The 18,539-nt window shown below is 43.8% G+C and overlaps 2 protein-coding genes across 7 annotated transcripts in view; both read left to right on the top strand.

Moving 5' to 3' along the window:
- Atp13a3 (ATPase 13A3) overlaps positions 1 to 14,214 on the top strand; it is a 110,040-nt gene extending 95,826 nt beyond the window's left edge. For 3 of the 6 annotated variants that reach the window (XM_090344061.1, XM_090344062.1, XM_090344041.1), the window contains one exon: positions 1,571 to 4,872. In XM_090344061.1, the coding sequence (XP_090200187.1) occupies positions 1,571 to 1,768 (198 nt within the window). In that variant the 3' untranslated portion in view covers positions 1,769 to 4,872. Of the gene's footprint in view, positions 1 to 1,570; positions 4,873 to 11,491; positions 11,873 to 12,509; positions 12,562 to 12,676; positions 12,877 to 14,079 lie in introns of those variants that run through there. The other 3 variants (XR_016537449.1, XR_016537448.1, XM_090344058.1) reach the window with 3 other exon arrangements.
- Positions 6,594 to 10,604, top strand: Gp5 (glycoprotein V platelet). Its single transcript, XM_090344031.1, has 2 exons — positions 6,594 to 6,688; positions 7,606 to 10,604. Exons 1-2 carry the CDS (start codon positions 6,607 to 6,609, stop codon positions 9,288 to 9,290), a joined length of 1,767 nt encoding a protein of 588 aa, XP_090200157.1. The 5' UTR covers positions 6,594 to 6,606; the 3' UTR covers positions 9,291 to 10,604.
- Positions 14,215 to 18,539: the final 4,325 nt, after the last annotated feature.

Raw genomic sequence — 18,539 nt, 5'->3', positions numbered from 1 at the left:
TTTTTTGTTTCTGTTTTGTTTTGTTTTTTGTTTGTTTGTTTGGTCAGTCGGTTGGTTGGCTTTTTTAGTCATGGAGTTTGAACTCCAGGCCTGGGCTCTGTCCTTGAGCTGTTTAGCTCAAGGCTAGTGCTCTACCACTTTGAGCCACAGGACTACTTCTGGTTTTTTGGTATTTAATTAGAGATAAGAATCTCACAGATTTTTCTGCCTGGGATGGCTTTGAACTGCAATCCTTAGATCTCAGCTTCTTGAGTAGCTAGGATTCCAGGTGTGAGCCATCGGCACCTGGCTAGTCTTTACTTTTATGGCTTATGTATATCTTGTATTTAATTGTAGAACAATAAGGAACCATTAAAATGAGAATATGCTTTCATTGGGCACAGTGGTTCATGTCAGGAATTCCACCTACTTGGAAGGTACAGAGACTGGAGGATTTTAGTTTAAGGCTAGTGTGTGGAGGGGGAAAAATTGGCAAGATCTAATTTAATACTCCAGGCATGATGGCATATATCTGTGGTTCCAGCATAGGTTGGAATACAGCTGTCGTAAGCCAGCTATGGGCAAAAATAGAAGATCTTGCTCAAAATAACTAGCCAAAAGTGTTTAAAGGAGTAGCTCAAGTGGCAAAACATCTGTGTAGCAAGTGTCAAGCCCTGAATTAAAACTCAGTACCACCCCTCCACTCAAAATTATGGGGTTTTTTGGTTTCGTTTTTTTAAAGTGAAGCTGTGGTTTTATGTCTTTTTAATTTTCATTCAGGAGTCGGTGTATCCCAGGTTAGTCTCGATTTCAGTCCTTCTGCCTCGTTCTCCCTAGCTCTGAGAGAATGCCATGCCCATCTCTTACTGAGAATGAGGTTATAAAAGATGGATTGGCAGATCTGAGTCCTGATTCGAACTCAACAGTATTTATTTCATACTTTATGGTTTTGGAAGGTGATATTAACAGAAACAATGATTTTTCACTACCTTATTCCAAAAGATAGTTTGGGATAGATTAACAGGATTTCCAGATCCAACATTAAAAATACTCTTTCTTTGGATGCTGGTGGCTCATGCCTGTAATCATAGCCACATGAGGCTGAGATCTGAGGATCCCTAGTCAAAGCCAGCCTGGGAAGGAAATGTCTGTGATTCTTATCTCCAGTTAATCACAAAAGCTGAAAGGGAAGTATGGCTCAAGTGGTATAGTGCCAACCTTGAACAAAAGAGGTAAGAGACAGTTTCCAGGCCTGGAGTTTAAGCTCCATTACTGGCATACACACAAGAAAGAGAATGTATTCTTTCTAGTTACTCTGAGTATTTTAGATATTTTATGTTACAGACATCAGTACACAACACATAAAATTGTATATAAAACTGAAGAAACTGAAGTTACTATGATAACAAAAACAAATCTCTTTAGAAGTTTTCTGTTCCTAAATAATTGAAAGCTGACTTTTTTACGTGGGTTGTGTTCATTTGTTAGTTGTACTCAGAAGTCATTTTTTTCTTATTTTTGTGCTAATGTGTATATTTTTTCCTGCTAGAAACAGTAGTCACTATAATCAGCTAGTGTTCTTTTGTCCTAGGAGTCCGTGGATCGGTGGGGGAAGTGCTGTTTGTCTTGGGCACTGGGCTGTAGAAAGAAGACACCAAAGGCAAAGTACATGTATCTGGCGCAGGAGCTTTTGGTTGATCCAGAATGGCCACCCAAACCACAGACAACTACAGAAGCTAAAGCTTTGGTAAAGGAAAATGGATCATGTCAGGTTATCACCATAACATAGCAGTGACTTGGTGTCAGTGGTTTGCTAATAGTTCAGGAGAGTGATTTTAGGATTTCCTGATCCTGTGTGTCGAAATGGCCACTATTTCAATTTATGCTTCTTCTGATAATACAGTAACTGATTTGAAAGCTTTGCTTTAAAACACAGAAGGGAGAGGGACATTGAATTCACAAATTACTAATCTGGTTATACCTTTCATTCAGTAACCTAAATATTATATACATTTGTAGAATTTTGATTGTTACCCTATATGATTATTTATGTTGAGTACCAGAGAAAACTGGTGTTCAATAGATTTTTGTGTTCATTGGCTTTTGGAAGTAGTTTGCTTTTTAAAATTTATTCTCACAACCCCTTTTTTTTCCCAGAAGTTTGATTTTTTTTTAAATATACAGGCCCACATTTGTGAGTATTAAAAAATAAGATGGCAATTTGTTTTTTTTTTAATATACAGGCCCACATTTGTGAGTGCTAAAAATAAAATGGCAGTTAACCTCCAGTAAAAACAAATTGGATGCCTGATTTTATTTCAGTATTTCTTCCAAAGAATTCTTTGTAAACATACATGTAACAGTTCCCTTTGATGGGCTAGGAGTTAGGACTGAGATTGTGTGGTGTTGCTTATAGGACAACTCAGGTAATTCTGTGTATGGTTTTATATTTTCTGTACAAACTGCCTGGGTTTATTTTTCTAATCAGTAAGGTGCTTCACTGCTTCTTGATGTCCTCCAAGATGTTGAGTGGATCTTGTGCTATGTCTGGGGCCAGTAGTCTACTTTGCTTCACTTGAACCTTGGCAAACCTTTGTCACTAGGAAAAGGCAGTAGATAGGAATCTATTTTTCTAGTAGCTCTTCGTACCTTTTTTGGTTCAGAATTTGTCTTATTTTAATTAAAGACAAGATACTGATGAGATCTAGTTTTGCATTTTGATTTTTTAGTTTTAACATTTTACCTTGAAAGGTTTTTTTTTTCTTCAAGGTTTGCTGTGTCTTTCCTGTCAATAATGAGTCTTTAAAGAACTGTACTTGGATTTGGTTAACAGCTGATTTTTCAAAGCAGTGTGAAATTGTTGAAAGTTCGTTGCAAAGTCATTAGATGGCGCCAGCATACTTTTTTTTGTTGAGCATATTTGGTGTGGCAATTTCTGGGAGATAAAAAATCCAGGAAACAAAGTTAAATTCAGTGAGCCAGAAGGAAATATTGGAATTTTTTTATCTTTCTGTTTTTCCCAATTAATGTTTAAATTCTAGAAGAATTAATAAAGCTACTTTTTAAATGCCCACAGTTAAAATCCACACAGGACTGATACTGCTGTAAATGAACTCTAAATTATTAAGACAATGTAACATTGTTCTGTGTTCTCACTTAACAATCATATGTTCCTGCTTTTTACTTCTAGCTGATCATTACATAGTTGCCAATCTACCAGGTGTTTCCCAGAATTGTAGAACCAAATGTTTCTTATTATTTATGCTGCAAAGAACTGAATGATGTTTGATAACTGTAGAACATATAAATTACACTCAGGATCACTGTTACTGCTTTTGCCACTGATGATTCTTACAAAAGTACAATCCATACTTTTCATCAAAATGTATTCATGAATGATTCTATGAAGCTATGCATCTTAGACCTCTTCGAGCTGTGAATTAGCACCGTTTTCTATCGTTTCTTGTTCTTCTGATTGTTTTATAATGCTCATATCCACTTAAAATATGCTCAAGTGTTACTCTTTAGTGATTTCTAGAATTGGAAATTTTATTCTTTGGGTTAAATACTGAAGTATATATATAATTCAAGTAATTGCCAAGTACAACTTAAAAATCCAGTTATTGATTGTATTTAACATCTTTAAGAGTATGGTCATAAAAACCTATTTTTGACTCACATATTTTTTAAGATTCAGAGTTAAAGGTTTCTAGCTCATTTTTCCATATTTTCAAAATAAGGTTTGAGGTCGATGGAAGAGCATCTGTAGGCAGTTAGGCTTAAAAAGACAGGAAGGATGAGTTTTCAAGGTGAGAATATTATTTGAAAAACATCTGTGAATTCAGGTGTGGCTTCTGCTCAGTGCCATAGACAGTCCTCTCTGTAGGTCATCACTGCATAGTAGTTTTGGTTCTGAATTTAACATTAAATTATTTGAGTGTATACAGACCTAATTTTTAAAAATCTGTACATATATTATTTTGATGTATTAAGATTGATAAATATTGCTGATTTAAATTTTATTTATGCACATACTTAAGGACAGAAATGTCCAGGAAAATAATTGTTAAATAATGATATGTAACTTTTTAACTTTTTAAATAAATAACAAGATTTTTAATGTGTGTGTCCCTCAGGGTTGTTTAAAGTTTTTTTCTTCCCTCAAATATACATATGTTTTCTATCTTTTAGCACCAACTGCTGTCAAGCAATGCTGCAAATAATGCTTGAGTAAGTGTAGCTAAGCCAACAGCAAAAATACTTTTTATAGTAGTTTTATAATCCTTTAAATTGGAAAGCTTTCCAAATTGCACTTGCATTTGAACAAAACCGTTGCAGTTTTTACTGTATTTATTTCCCTTTCCCATGTTGTTGAAAGTATTGCACAGTTTCTAAAGGCATGATTAATATATTGATGTTCATGTAGTCTGTTTCAAAACAGCTATAGACAACTATCCAACAAAGAACAGAATTCAAGCTTTAGGGAAAAAACACTGAATATTTTATGCATGCAATTTTGACATATCTGGAAATAGGCTTTTGTATATTTATGGTGGGAGGTATTGGAGAACTTTTAATAACATGGGATGTCAATGTTTGTACAGTCTGGGCATTTACACATTTTTAATGTATTAAAATTTGGAAATTATGTGCACATGAAATTAATGAAATAGTTATTTCCTGTTATGATTTGTGAATTCCCTAAGACCCTGGATTTTTTAAAGTAACTTTATATCAGAAATGATACTGCATCTTTATATTTTTAAAATTGTATTGCTGCTCAAGAATGGTACCCTGTTGTCAAAAAGGCATACGTTCATAATTGTACATTCAGCATTGTAAATAACCTTATTAAATCTTTTTTGATTGAAGCTATTAAAAATAAAAACATGAGTGAATGATGTATTTATATTTTTTCTGTGTCAATATATGTTTGCTTTTTTGTTATATGAATACAGCTTCTCTGGATTAGTTAATTTCTTGGTACTTACCATTCCTTATTTGTTTGCTTTTTTAAACTTTATTATTAAGTAGTTGTACAAAGTGGTAGCAATTCCTTAGGTTATGAGTACAATGCTCCTTGATCAGTGTCACCCTTAAGTGTCTGGAGGTTGGAGAGCAGTGCTGAGGTAGGTGGACTTACAGTCTATATGTGGTAGTTGGTGAGAACTGAAAAGACCCATTATAGCTGCACAGGCAGTGGCTCGATCTTCCCTCTGGTTAGGACTGTGACTAGAATTTAGTTGGTTCAGCACTTGCTGGGCTTACTGCCCATGGCTATATCAAATATTGATGTAATTCCAGGGCTTTTATTTTATTTATTTTTGTATTGAAGTTTGAACTGAGATTTACACTTGCCAAGGCAGGTACTTATACAGCTGAGCCACACCCGAACTCTTTTTTTGGAGATAATCTCGTTTTTCGTGTGTAAACATTTCTGAGCCATGATCTGCCTCTTATGTTTCTTCTTGAAACTAGGATAACGGGTGCACAGCAACACCCAGTGTGCTGATTGAAGAAGAATTGTGACCTCTGGTTCCCAAGCTAGCCAGGAACCTTGATCCTTCCAATGTGTCTGTCCCAAGTAGCTAAGATAGCAGGCGACTGGCTTCTGTTGCTTTTTTGGTAATACTTACAGTTGTCATTGGTTGGGGAACTTCTTTCCCATCCTATATAAAATAACTTAGGGTATACTTATTCACCACATTCTCTTTGTACTTCTAGATGGAAATGTTTATTCTTTTGCAATTCAAACATTGACTTGCACTTCATTTTTGTGTATAATTGTAGGGGGAAATGGGCAAAAGGGAATCTGAATTCCTCAGATGAGGCACAAATGGCCTTAAGTTAAATGAGAAGATACTCATTTTACCATTAACAGAGAAATGCGAAGCAAACTGCTGGGATAACTTTGAATACCATGTATGGGACAGTGATGTATGAACAGGAATTTTCATACATAACAGCATTGAACAATAGTATAACCCCTTTGGAGAGCAGTTTGACAATAGAGCAACTGAGCATTAGAGCATCAGCAATGGCATTATTGAACATGTTCCACAGTAGATTGAGCTTTAGTCTTAGAAAAATGGAGAGCCAGGTGCTTGCAGGTGGCTCATGCCTATAATCTTAGCTACTCAAGAAGCTGAACCCAAGCAGGAATGTCCATGGGACTCTTTTCCAATGAACTGGCAAAAAAGCTGGAGGTGGAGATGTGGTTCAAGTGGTAGAGCACCAGCCTTGAGCACAAAAGCCAGGTGAGGATGCAGGGGCCTGAGTTCCAAAGCCCCAGTATTGGCAGAGGGTGAAGGGGGATTTTTTTTTTTTTTTAAAGAAGCATTAGAGACTGGAATAAGAATCAACACACTGGCCTATAAAAGAAGAACATTCTATCCAGGGCTGTGCCTGCTACCCTGATCCAACTGTAGCTATTTTTCTAGCATGGATGCTGTTTTGTGCCATTTATGGAGAAACTCTCCCTCCTGTCACTTTTCTTTGGCAGTAGGACTCAAATTATATGTAGTATCACAAGTTTGGAGACATTTGTCAGGAAAAACTAGAATGTACCCTGTAAGATAGAGCCCTTTCCTTTCTTCTGGGCAAGTCTTGTCACTAGGATGCATATGTATGCTTTCTTCCTTTGGAAAGTGCTCAGTCACATGTGCCTCTACAAGCCTTGCAATTGCTCCAGGGTACAGAGACACTCCAGGTAAGACTGAATTTTGTTTCCTAAATTGGTGTAATTAGAGGGCTTAGTCTATGTATGTACATAAGAAAGAAAAATTGGTAGAAGAAACAATTTGTATTGAATTTTACAGGCATTTAATGTCTGTGTGTTTAATTTTTATTAAGCATTTTAGAAATAGTATCTTCTTAAGAGAATAAGTCAGAAATACTACCTTCCAGTTCTAAGCATATAATCATAATTAACCTTTTTTTGCAGGGTAGGGGGAGGTTACTGAGACAGTGTAGCTAGCTCAAACACAAGGCCCTCCTGTCTTAGCCTCCATCTAGAGTGCTGGGATTGTAGTAATATCCCACCACACCCAGCTCAGATTCCTTGGGGATGATTATACCCCAGCTCATGGCTATTGTAAGGATTAAATGTACATAATGTACAGTACAGAAAAACATACATGGCGTTAAGTAATGGGGTTAGTATTTATCTGCTATTCTTAGCAGATGTTGTGTTCTCTGAGGTGTCAGAGCAAGTGAGAATTTGATGATAGTATGTTGGAGGGGGGAATGGAGAAGAGTACAGACTCCATTCATGCTGACAAAGTCAATCCTGGGTACATAAGAGCCAACACTGCTTAAATTATCAAGTCAAGAGCACCACCAAAGTTTCCCATCATGCTGCAGGTCTGTGAACTAGAATGTGAGAATGATGAGTTTGGCCTTGATACATAAAATTTTTAGCTCTTGCTTAGCTTGAAAAACGCTTGAGATTCAGTTCTTCACCTGAGTAGAAAATGAAAGGAAGGGTAAGATCTGTTGAAACAAACATCTTTTCACCAGCTGAGGAATTCTACCTTCCTTGTGTGCTCAGGGGGCAGTGAGTATCCTGGTGAAAGGATGGGAGTGGGGGCAGGCACCAGGTGACGGGCCTCTGTGTTGCCTTTCCAGACATGCTGAGAAGCACCCTGCTGTGCGCCGTGCTGGCGCTCCTGCGGGCCCAGCCCTTCCCCTGTCCCCAAGCCTGCAAGTGTGCCTTCCGCGACTCTGCGCGGTGCTCCGGCACCAGCGTGTCACGCATCGGGGAGCTGGGCCTGCCCGCCAACCTCACACACATCCTCCTTTTCCAAATGGACCGGGGCACCTTGCAGAACCACAGCTTCAGTGGCATGACGGTCCTACAGCGCCTTATCTTCTCTTCCAGCCACATTTCCGCCATTGCTCCCGGCGCTTTCAAGGACCTGATCAAACTAAAAACCCTCAGGTTGTCCTACAACAGAATCATTCATCTTCCTGATGCGCTCCTGGATACCATGGTGCTCCTGGAACAGTTGTACTTGGACCACAATGAACTAAGAGCCATTGGCCAAAACCTGTTTCAGAAACTGGCTAACCTGCAGGAGCTCGGTCTCAACCACAACCAGCTGACTTTCCTGTCTCCCAACCTCTTCACAAAGCTGGGGAACCTGAAGTTGTTGGATCTGTCCAGGAACAACTTAACCCACCTGCCCAAGGGGCTGCTTGGAGCCCAGGCAAAGCTAGAGAAACTTCTGCTCCACGGGAACCAGCTCGTGTCTCTGGATTCTGGGCTGCTGGACAACCTGGGTGCCCTGCTGGAGCTGCGGCTGGATGAAAACCACCTACGAGCCATCGCCGCCGGTGCCTTCGACCACCTGGGCAACCTGAGTTCTTTGACCCTTCACACCAATCACCTTGCATTTCTGCCCCCCGCACTCTTTCTTCATTCGCGCAGTTTGACTCTGCTCACCCTGTTCGAGAACCCCCTAGAAGAGCTCCCCGAGGTGCTCTTCGGAGAGATGGCGGGCCTGCGGGAGCTGTGGCTCAACGGCACTCACCTGCGCACGCTGCCGGCCGCCGCCTTCCACAACCTGAGCCGCCTGCAAGCGCTGGGAGTGACTTTGAGCCCGCACCTGAGCGCGCTCCCTCCGGATGCCTTCGAGGGCCTGGCCGAGCTCCGCCTGCTCCACCTGCATGCCAATGGCCTGGCCTCCCTCCCCGAGGCCTTGCTGCGCGGCCTCGGCCACCTGCGCCAGGTGTCCCTGCACCACAACAGGCTGCGGGCTCTGCCCCGCTCGCTCTTCCGCAACCTCGGCAACCTGGAGCGGGTCCTGCTGGACCACAACCAGCTGGAGGCCCTGCCTGCCGATGTGTTTGGGGATCTGCCCCAGCTGACCCAGATCCGGCTGGGGCACAATCCCTGGCTCTGTGACTGTGGCTTATGGCCGTTCCTCGAGTGGCTGCGGCATCACCGGGGCCTTGTGGACCGGGACGACTCCCCGCAGTGCCTCCAACCCAGCTCACGCGCCGGCCTGTCCTTCTCGGCCCTGCTGGAGGGCGACCCGTGGTGCCCGAGCCCTCGGGGGCTGCGGCCCCGACCTCCAGCCCAGAGCCTCCTGGAAACCGCAGTGCCTTCCTTGCTGCCTAACAGCTCAGAAGCCTGGGTATGGACCCAGCTAGCGGCCACCGGTGAAGTCCAAGATCATAAGAGTCTGTTCCAGGGGCTTTTTTTTCTGCTTTTAGCAGCTCAGGCCGTCATAACCGGGGTCATTGTATTTGCCATGATTAAAATTGGCCAGGTCTTTCGAAAATTAATTAAAGAGAGGGCACTTGTTTGAGTCAACCCGGAAACATTGCCATTAGTTGAAACATAACGAGGGTATTTTTAGAAGTGGCTCCAGGGAGAATCCAGGCAAGCTGTTGCTATCCTCCTGCTCCCTCTCCCTCTCCCTCACCTCTCCCTCTCCTTCATCTCTCTCCTTCCTTCCCTCCTTTCCTCCTTCCCTGTCTGTTTTCCTCCTCTGCCACCTCTTTCTCCCCTCTTCTCCTCCCCATCCTCCTTTTTCCTTCTCTTCCACTTCCTTCTCCCCCACCCCCCCCAACCACTATAGTCCTTCCTCCTCTACTGCCACCTGTTGCTCTCTGGTCAGCTCCTTCCTCCTGTCCCTCTAGCCTTCCCTCCTCCCTTCCCTTCCACTACCCTCCCCTGAAGTAGAACAGCTAGCCTGCATCCATAACTTGCTGGGGGCCCATCGTGTTCTCTGAGCCCTGCTTGGTGTCTGTTGGAGAGTAAGGCACACCTCCTAGTTGGGACCCTCTCCTGTATATAGCAATGTCCCTTCCATCTCTGCGATATTTCTTCCCTTAGGGAAGAATGGGTTGTGCTTAGCTTCTCTTACTTGAAAGAACTCTTCAATTTTTCTCTTTGCCCTGCAGTTACTTTGTCTGATCTACAAGATATTTAGGAGAGGGCTGGGCTCTAGTCATTCAGCCTCTTCTTTGACAAGATGGGAGAAAGAAGGGGGAGCACAGGGTCTCCCCCTGGAGCTCAGTGCTGGTGACAGCTGGGGAGAGAGGAAGATGAAAGAGATTCGAGAGAGCTTCCCAAGGCCCAAGAGTAGGTTGAGGAGGGTCCCCACATAGATGTGGAGAAGCAGGGTGTGCCCACAAATGTTTGGGAAACTGCTCAGCATGCCCCAGTTGCCTACTGTGACTTTCCACTTGCTTTATTTACCTCAGTGAAATGTGTCATTTGGTTTTCATTTCCTAGAACGAAATGCCACCTCATTTCATAAGCATTTATGGAGCAGCAGACATGTGATGGGTATTCATAAATGTAATGATAAGCTTGGTTTCCAGTTTATTGAGTTTGTATCACGTTCTTATTTATTCTACCAATTGAAAGCAGTTAAACCCTTGTTGTTTTAATTAGCTGTCTGGGCTGGTGAGAGGCAGTGGTTAAAACATGGGCTGGGGAGGCGACAACTGTGACTTCATTCCCAGCACCACGCTTACTAAGTGTCCAGGACTTTGGGCCAGACACCAACATACATCCTCTGAGTTGATTCCCTCATCCCCAAAGAGGGAGAGAGCAGTGCACCTGCTTCATAGACCTGTGAGAATTAAAGGCAATAAAACATATAAAGACTTAACCCTGTGTTCTGTGTATAGTAAACGCTCAATAAATGATAGTTATTGTAAGTAAAGGAAGAACAATTATTTACTGGCATAATGGTTTCTGAAAGTAAGAGCAGGTATGTGCCTGTAATCTTAGCTCGTCCAGGAGATTGAAATATGAAGATCACAGTTCAAAGTCAACTTGGACAGGAAATTTCCAATCGACCAACCAAAATCCAGAAGTATAGGTGTGACTCAAGTGGTGGAGCACCAGCCTTGAGTAAAAAAATACTAAAGGACCTGAATTTAAGGCCTGGTTCAGGTACCAAAAACAGACAAAACAACACCATAAATCTCTATACTTTGCTATATTTGATTCTTGGATTTTATATTTTGAAATCAGGGCTTGGGTATTGTCCTTGAGCTTTTGTACCCAACACTAATGCACTACCACTTGAGCTACAGCTCCTCTTCCAGCTTTTTGGTGATTAATTGGAGATAAGAGGATGATAGACTTTTTTACCTTGGGCTGACTTTGAATCACAATCCTCAGATCTCAGCCTCTTTCAGCCACGTTCTGCTTCCATAATCATTATTTTTATCTTTTTTTAAAATCTCTTTTCTCTAATCTTTTTAAACCTCTTACACCACCTGGGAAACTCATGAACACCATCTTCCAATGAATCAACATTTTAATTTCTATCCTTAAATGTCTGAGATCAGAAGTGATGCAACAGAAATAACTGCCTTCAGGAGCTGTGTGCATATAAGGGAAGGATTATAGACTAAGCTTTGCTTTTAGAATATGGGGGTGGCAAGTTGAGGGGTGTCTGGGAACCTCTGCAAGCCAGAATATTTATGGAAGTTTTGCTTCTCCAGGACATTTTAAGCTCTCTAAATAATTTGTTGTGTGTTTTCCTAGGGATGAAAGCAGAGGCAGCTGTTACACAGAAGATGTCAGTAACTCTCGGCTTTTCATTCTCATGGCTTGGACCTGTCCTGTATCCTACCTGGTGCAACCCCCACTCAGGCCTCTCTGTAGCTATGTTAAGAAGATGGCATCTCTCTCCCCACACTGGCTGTGGCTTCCTCCTCCTCACCTGCTACTTCCTTTCTCTTCCACAAGCCTATTGAAATCTACAGTCCCTTGATGATCCTGTCCCATTCCCATTGACTAAAACATTCATTATGGCTTTCTAACATTCCAATTTCCTTAACTATTCATCTAAAGGGAGACGTTCATGGGAGAGGCAATAGATTGATATTTGGAAGCCCATCTATTTCTCTTCTTTAAGTTTCTACCTTTGGAAGTTTCCTTGACTTTTCCTGGGAAGAATTGAGTCTTCCTTGCCCTGAAGTTCTCTTGGATTTTGCACACCCAACACATACTCACACTCCCCACGTCTTCTATTAGATTTATCTTCTGAGAAACTCCAGAGGTTGGGCTCTAGACCTCTGCTAATATTGGAACTGACCCAGTCTGTTTGGGGAGAAGTCACTCTGGGCTTCCCAGCTTTTAAAAATCACCATTACTCCCAGGGTGTGCCAAAGGCAGGGAGATTCCAGGACTCCCAGAAGCTGCACACCCCCTCATTAGGCAGAGGAATGTTACAGGATGATCCCATCAATCTCATAAAGAGACAAAACATTAACTTGAGTCCAGTGTCTGGGTCCAGTTTATCAAAGCTGATGCCCACAAGGAGAAAACAATGAGCTGCCTCTTCCCAGGGACTCCCCTCTGCCCCTTCCACCTCTCTGGCAATACTTTTAGGTGCTTCCTGGCTTTTATTATTATTACCCCAGCAATATTAGATACTGATATTTCCAATTTCAATCCTTGGGAAGGTTCTGGGTTTCAGGGCTGCCACATTCAATGAACTTTATTGAACAGGCAATATGTGCCTGGAATCACGAGGTCAATTTAACCTTACATCATTCAGGAGCAGGTGTCATCATCCCTCTTTACAGATGAGGAGAGGTCCAGAGTGAGTAGTAAGTATCTAAGGTTACAACTGGCAGAATTGTCATGAGTTCCAGTCTCAGATTCCACAGTCCTGCTTCTACTGGCCTTAGCTGTCCACTGACTCAGTTTTCCCTTTCTTGCCAGTGTGTTCTGAACTAAAAGATGTATAAGCCCATTGTAAGAGGAAACACTTGAGCAGAGGTTCCCTTGTTCTGGCTCTGAAGGAGGGCAGGGTAGTGTTGGTTCCAAGCCCTCCATGCATGAGTGGAACCTGAACAGTGCTGCCTGGCACAAAGGCTATCCAGAAGAAAAGATGGAAGCTCATCCACTGAGAGAGGGAAAAGGTATGCAGGAGGTCATGTTTCCAGTGAAAAGATGTGTACCGGCTTGTGCCTATAATCTCAGCTACTCAGGAGATGGAGGTAGTAGGATCACGGTCTGAGGTTAGCCCTAAGCAAAAAACAAGCTCTTTATCTGAAAATAACCAAGGCAAAAAGGGCTAGATAGGGCATAACTTAATTGGTACAGCATCTGTCTAAGAACCAATGAGAGAGAAGAGAGAGAGAATTTGTTTTGAACCCTTTAAACAAGTTCAAATTCCTCCTCAGTTTAAGTTCTAAGTTGACATGAGCCAGGGGAGAGGAAATCCTGCCAACCGCCCAACTTTGAGTGGAATTGTTCCAAGTTATTGTCTTGGAGACCTTCCCAGTTGTGCTTAGGAAAAACACAATCTAGCTGGCTGCTGGTAGCTCATATCTAGCTCAGGAGGCTGAAATCTGAGGATCACAGTTTAAAACCACACTGGGAGAGGAGAGTGTGAAATTCTCATCTCCACTAAATCACCAAAAAGCTGGAAATAGATCCATGGGTCAAGTGGTAAAAGCACTAGCCTAGCCTTGAGGAAAACAAAAATCAAAAACCTCGGGGACAATGCTCAGACCCTGAGTTTAAGCTCCAGAATCGGCATTAAAAAAAAAAAAAAAATGCTGGGGCCGGGAGTTTGGCCTAGTGGTTAAAGTGCTTGCCTAGCATGCATGAAGACTCGGGTTCGATTCCTTGGTGCCACATACATAGACAAAAGCCGAAAATGGTGCTGAGGCTCAGGTGGTAGAGCTCTAGCCTTGAGAGAGTCCAAGGACAGGGCTCAGGCCCTGAGCTCAAGCCCAGGACTGGCAAAAAAAAAATGCTGAGAACAAGCCTTTGAGAACTTCCTTGGTATAGCCACCTTTGTAACTTTGACCTCCCACCACAGGGCCCCTTGAAGTTTCACTGAAGTTACTGGTAGGGATTGTAGGGCTGTTGATATTTTTCATGATGGTAGAAACTCAGGGCTCAACTAGAAAAACTACTATGTTCCTTGAAAGATAGTCTCAACACCAAAGGGAGTCAAGCAGATGCTGGATGGAAAGGGGGACAAAAACATGAGAAGGGGTATCAAGATGCAAGAGGCAATACACTCATTAACTGATGAATGTAACTGTAATCCCTCTATACATTATCCTTACAATAAATAAGAAGAATGAACAAGGAATTGCTTTCTCTTCCAGACCATGGACTTCAGCATAAAAACTCAGAAGTCTTATTAAGGACCGATCGACTTATAATCACTCCCATGAACAGAATTAGCACTTCTAGAACTGTGGGGGCAGAATAATGATTCTTCCACTAAGGCCTCTTTTGAATCCGGGACCCGTGGACATGTTACCCCAGTTGCAAAGGAGAATGTGTAGATGTGATTCCATTAAAGACCTTGAGATTCTGTTTCCACCATGGCATCCAGCATGTCTCTGTAAAGCTGATGTGCCGATTTCCTCATTAAGGCTCACTGAGGCGGCAGCCACACACAACCAACTGGCAGCTGGTGGCGCGTGCCTGGTACCTGTAATCTTAGATACCCTGTGGCCTGGGATGTGATGACTGTGGACTGTGGTTTGAAGGTAGCCTGGGAAGATAAGTCCACAAGACTCTTACCTCTAATTAACAAGCCAAAAGCAGGAAATGGAGGGAGGGCTTACGTGGTAGAGCATCATCTTTGAGTGAAAAGCTAAAACGTCCTGACACCATGCTCAAGCCCCAGCGTGTGCACACATACACCTACACATGACTTAGTCTTCCTCCTGTGTGGCACATACAGAGCTTGGCAAATAGTAGTTGCTCAGGATAGGCAATGTTCAGAGCATGGTGTATAGGCTGGCATTCAGACTCAACAGGGACCAGCCTCTACACATGCTATGTCATTGGAGGTGTGACTATTTCTGACCCACAGTTCTGAGAGTTCTGAGATGTAGTTCCCATTTCTTAGTAGGGTTTTGGAAAATGGAGTGTTGGCTCACATATCTATTACAAGGCATAGATGTCCATAGGTTTTGTTTCTCTGAGCAAGCATGTCTCTCCTATTTCCACTCAAGGATGTAGACACAGAGAAGACCAGAAAGAGAAGCACATGGATAAAGCCACCTTCTAGAAAGAGAATGACACCTGCCTTCGGCCTGAGTGTTCTGTTCAGGGCTTGGAACCATAGACAAGGGGAAAAAATTAATAGAAAAGCCAGGTCCCAATGGCCTGTGCCTGTAATCTTTGCTTCTCAGGAGGCTGAGATCTAGGGTTCCCTGTTCAAAGCCAGCCTGAGCCTTTTTCTTTTTTCTCTTTCTTTCTCTCTTAAATTCTGAGCCTAGACATTGTCTCTGAGCTCTTTAGCTCAAGACTATCACCCTTCTCCCTGAGCCACAACACCACTTCCAGTTTTCTGGAAGTAATTAGAGATAAGAGTCTCAGAGACTTTAGTACCCAGGTTGGCTTTGAACCACGATCCTCAGATCTCAGCCTCCTTAGTAACTAGGATTATAGGTGTGAGCCACCGAGCCCGCCAAGACTTCTCTTTCTAATTAACCAAAAAAACTCGAAATTGAGCTGAGGCTCAAGTGGTAAAGCATTAGCCTTGAGTAAAAAAAGCACAAAGACAGTGTCCAGGTCTGGAGTTCAAGTCCCAGGATTGGCACAAAGAAACTGGCTGGAAGAAGCAGGGATGCTCAGCTGAGGAAAGATTTGAGACTCGAATTAACAGGTGGATACAAGGAAGGGGACGAGACTTATTCCTTCAAGTCTCAAAAGATGGACTGGGGGCCAGGAGTTTGGCCTAGTGGTAAGAGTGCTTGCCTAACATGCACAAAGACCAGGGTTCGATTCCTTGGTACCACATAGAAGAAAAAGCTAGAAGTGGTGCTGTGGCTCAAGTGGTAGAGAACTAGCCTTGAGAAAGCCCAAGGCCAGTGCTCAGGTCCTGAGTTCAAGCCTCAGGACTGACTGGCACCAAAAAAAAAAAAGAAAGAAAGAAAGAAAAGATGGACTGAAAAGCACTTGGTAAGAGATAATGAGGATGAAGGTTTTGTTGAGGAAGAACTTGGTATCCACTGTTAGAAGGTCATATGGGTCCTGCACTCACACGGAGCTCCCACCTCTGAGATACCATTCATCCCTAAGATAGAAGGAATCCCAGTGTTGGATGAGGACAGGATGTTGGATGGAGACAGGACAGTGGCTGGAAAATGTGTGTGTGTGTGTGTGTGAGTGTGATCACCTTGCCCTGGGCTGACCTGGGTGGACATGGGTGTAACCTGCCAGCCAGGCCCAGCTCACTTGAGACACCAGCTGCAGCCTCATGGAGCTGCTCTGCTTGTCACAGTTGTGAAGAACAATTTGCTGGGATGGTGTTGGCTTGGGTGCTGCATGCCCTGGGGCCAGTCCACATCCTCCAACAAACATGTCAGACCAGCTGTTCCAATAACAGGCCTTTTGCAGCTGGCTGCTTCAGGGAGAGGCCTTCCAAAGCTCCACAATGCCACCTCGGTTTTCATCATCCCAAATGGTTTTGGGGAAGCTCCACTGTAGCTTCACACAGCGGCCTTGAAGCACTGATAAACTGCGTGCGCCAAGGCATATGTCTGCTTTCCCTTCCTTTCCTGTTTCTTCTCCTGGGACATGCTAGCCAGTCTTTCATATTCCAGGCCTGTCCCTACTCTTCTCTTTGTCCCAGCTTATCTGTCCTAGGTTTTGTGCCTTCCATAATAAGTGGCCCCCGTGGATTGCTTTATGGGTGACTCTGCTGGTCCTCCATCAGAGGAGGCGGGGACCTAAAGATCACACTGGCCTCCCAAAGCCTCAGATGACGATCAGAGAAGGCCAAAAGGTAGTGAGGTGTTTCTATGATCTAAATCCTGTCACATTTGTACACAGCGCTCAGTCATCAGTCTAACCAGCCGTGTGATTTGGATTCCCTTCCTGTCTCTGAGCTTTAGTGTTACCATCTGTCAGGAAGTCTGGATCAGAGGCCCTTTTGACTCTGAGGCTGTGAATCCAGGGTCTGGCTCCTGTATCCAGATGCTCTCCTCCATTCCCCTTCCCTGTCTATCCATCTATATCCATCCCTCCCAAGCTGCTTTCTCCTACCTGTCATCCTCCCACAGCCTGCCAGCAAGCTGTACCCTCATCTCCTTCCTACTTAGGTGGCTACAAAAAGGATCGTTTCCAGAACAGGTGGAGGCTCAGAGTGCATGTCCACCTCACTGTCTTCACCCCTGCTGTATCTCCAAATCCTTGCCATACCTACCAGAAAAATACCTGAATCCATGGTGTTTTCTTTCCTCCTGAGGACTTCTTCTTTTTTTTTTTTTTGCCATTCCTGGGGTTTGAATTCAGGGCCTGAGCACTGTCCTTGGGCATTTTCAAGGCTGGCACTCTACCACTTGAGACAGCACTACTTCCCGGTTTTTCTGAACCCAGGGCTTCATGCACGCTAGACAAGCACTCTAGCCACTAGGCCACCTTCGCAGCCCTTCTGAGGAATTCTTGTGGCCACTGGCTGGAGAAGCCCTGTGGAGTTAGGTTGTCTTGGTCCCAGGCCACTGGCTGGGGGCTTTATAGTGGTTCTAGCACTGGGGCACTGCAATAATACAAGTTCCTTACTATCACCCAGCTAGCTGATGATGGGGAGCAGATGATCTGTATGGGGGGGAAGGAAGAGAGAGAGAGGGAGGAGAGGGAGAGAGGGAGGGGAGGGGAGGGACAGAGGGAGGGAGACAGTGACAGACAAATGGAACTGGGCTTGGGCTTGAACTCAGGGCCTGGGTGCAGTCCCTTAGCTCTTTCACTCAAGGATAGTACTCTACCACATGAGCCACACTTCCACTTCTGGCTTTTAGCTGATTAAGAGTTAAGAATCTCTTGGATTTGTCTGCCTGGGCTGGTTTCAAACTTGGACCCTCAGAACTCAGCCTCCTAAGTAGCTAGGATTACAAGCATAAGTCACTGGGGCTGGCTTGGGAGTAGGAGATTTTGGAGCAATCACGGTGAGTACTTTGGTGAGGAAGAGTTTTATGAAGTAGGTGTGGTAACCTCCTCTAATTAGGAGAAGGAGACAGTAGAATCATGAATTCAAGGCCAGCTTCAGCAAAAGTAGCACGAGACTATCTGAAAAAGTAAAGACAAAAAGGACTGGGATAGTGACTCAAATGATAACAAAGCTGGTAAGCATGCCTAGCAAGTACGAGGTCCTGCCTTGAGGGAGCAGAGATGGAAAAGAAGAGGTGGAAGGGAAGGAGGAGGGGGTGTCGGCAGAGGAGAGCTTTGTAACCTGAGAAGTAGCCAGCCACCCTTGGAAAATTCCCTGCCACTCTCAGAACACAGCAAAACAGGCTCCACCTAGGAGCCAGTCGCTCCCTGGGGAGAGCAGGTGCTCTCATTGCTGGGGCAGAAGTGCCTTCAGGTGCGAGAACAGTGACTGTGCACTCTTGACTCACCTGTGTCTTCACTCTGACTCTGAGACCTATACCTAAGTTTCTGTCTGAACTCCGTTCCTCCGGGGAGATGCAGAGAGCTTCCTTTACCTGCTACAGTTGTCCATGCACCTGCACTGCTGCATGTCCTGTGGACCTTAAAACCTTCTCTGCTTCTCTGGGCCCTTTGGGGCTATTTTGGTCCTTGGTTGCTGGTGAAGCTGGGGCAATGGGGA

Source organism: Megascapheus bottae, chromosome 1, assembly GCF_031878675.1.
Source record: "Megascapheus bottae isolate mThoBot1 chromosome 1, mThoBot2.hap1, whole genome shotgun sequence".
Taxonomy (NCBI): Eukaryota; Metazoa; Chordata; class Mammalia; order Rodentia; family Geomyidae; genus Megascapheus; species Megascapheus bottae.
Note: the sequence above shows the minus strand (reverse complement) of the source record. Positions and strands in the feature narration are given on the sequence as shown.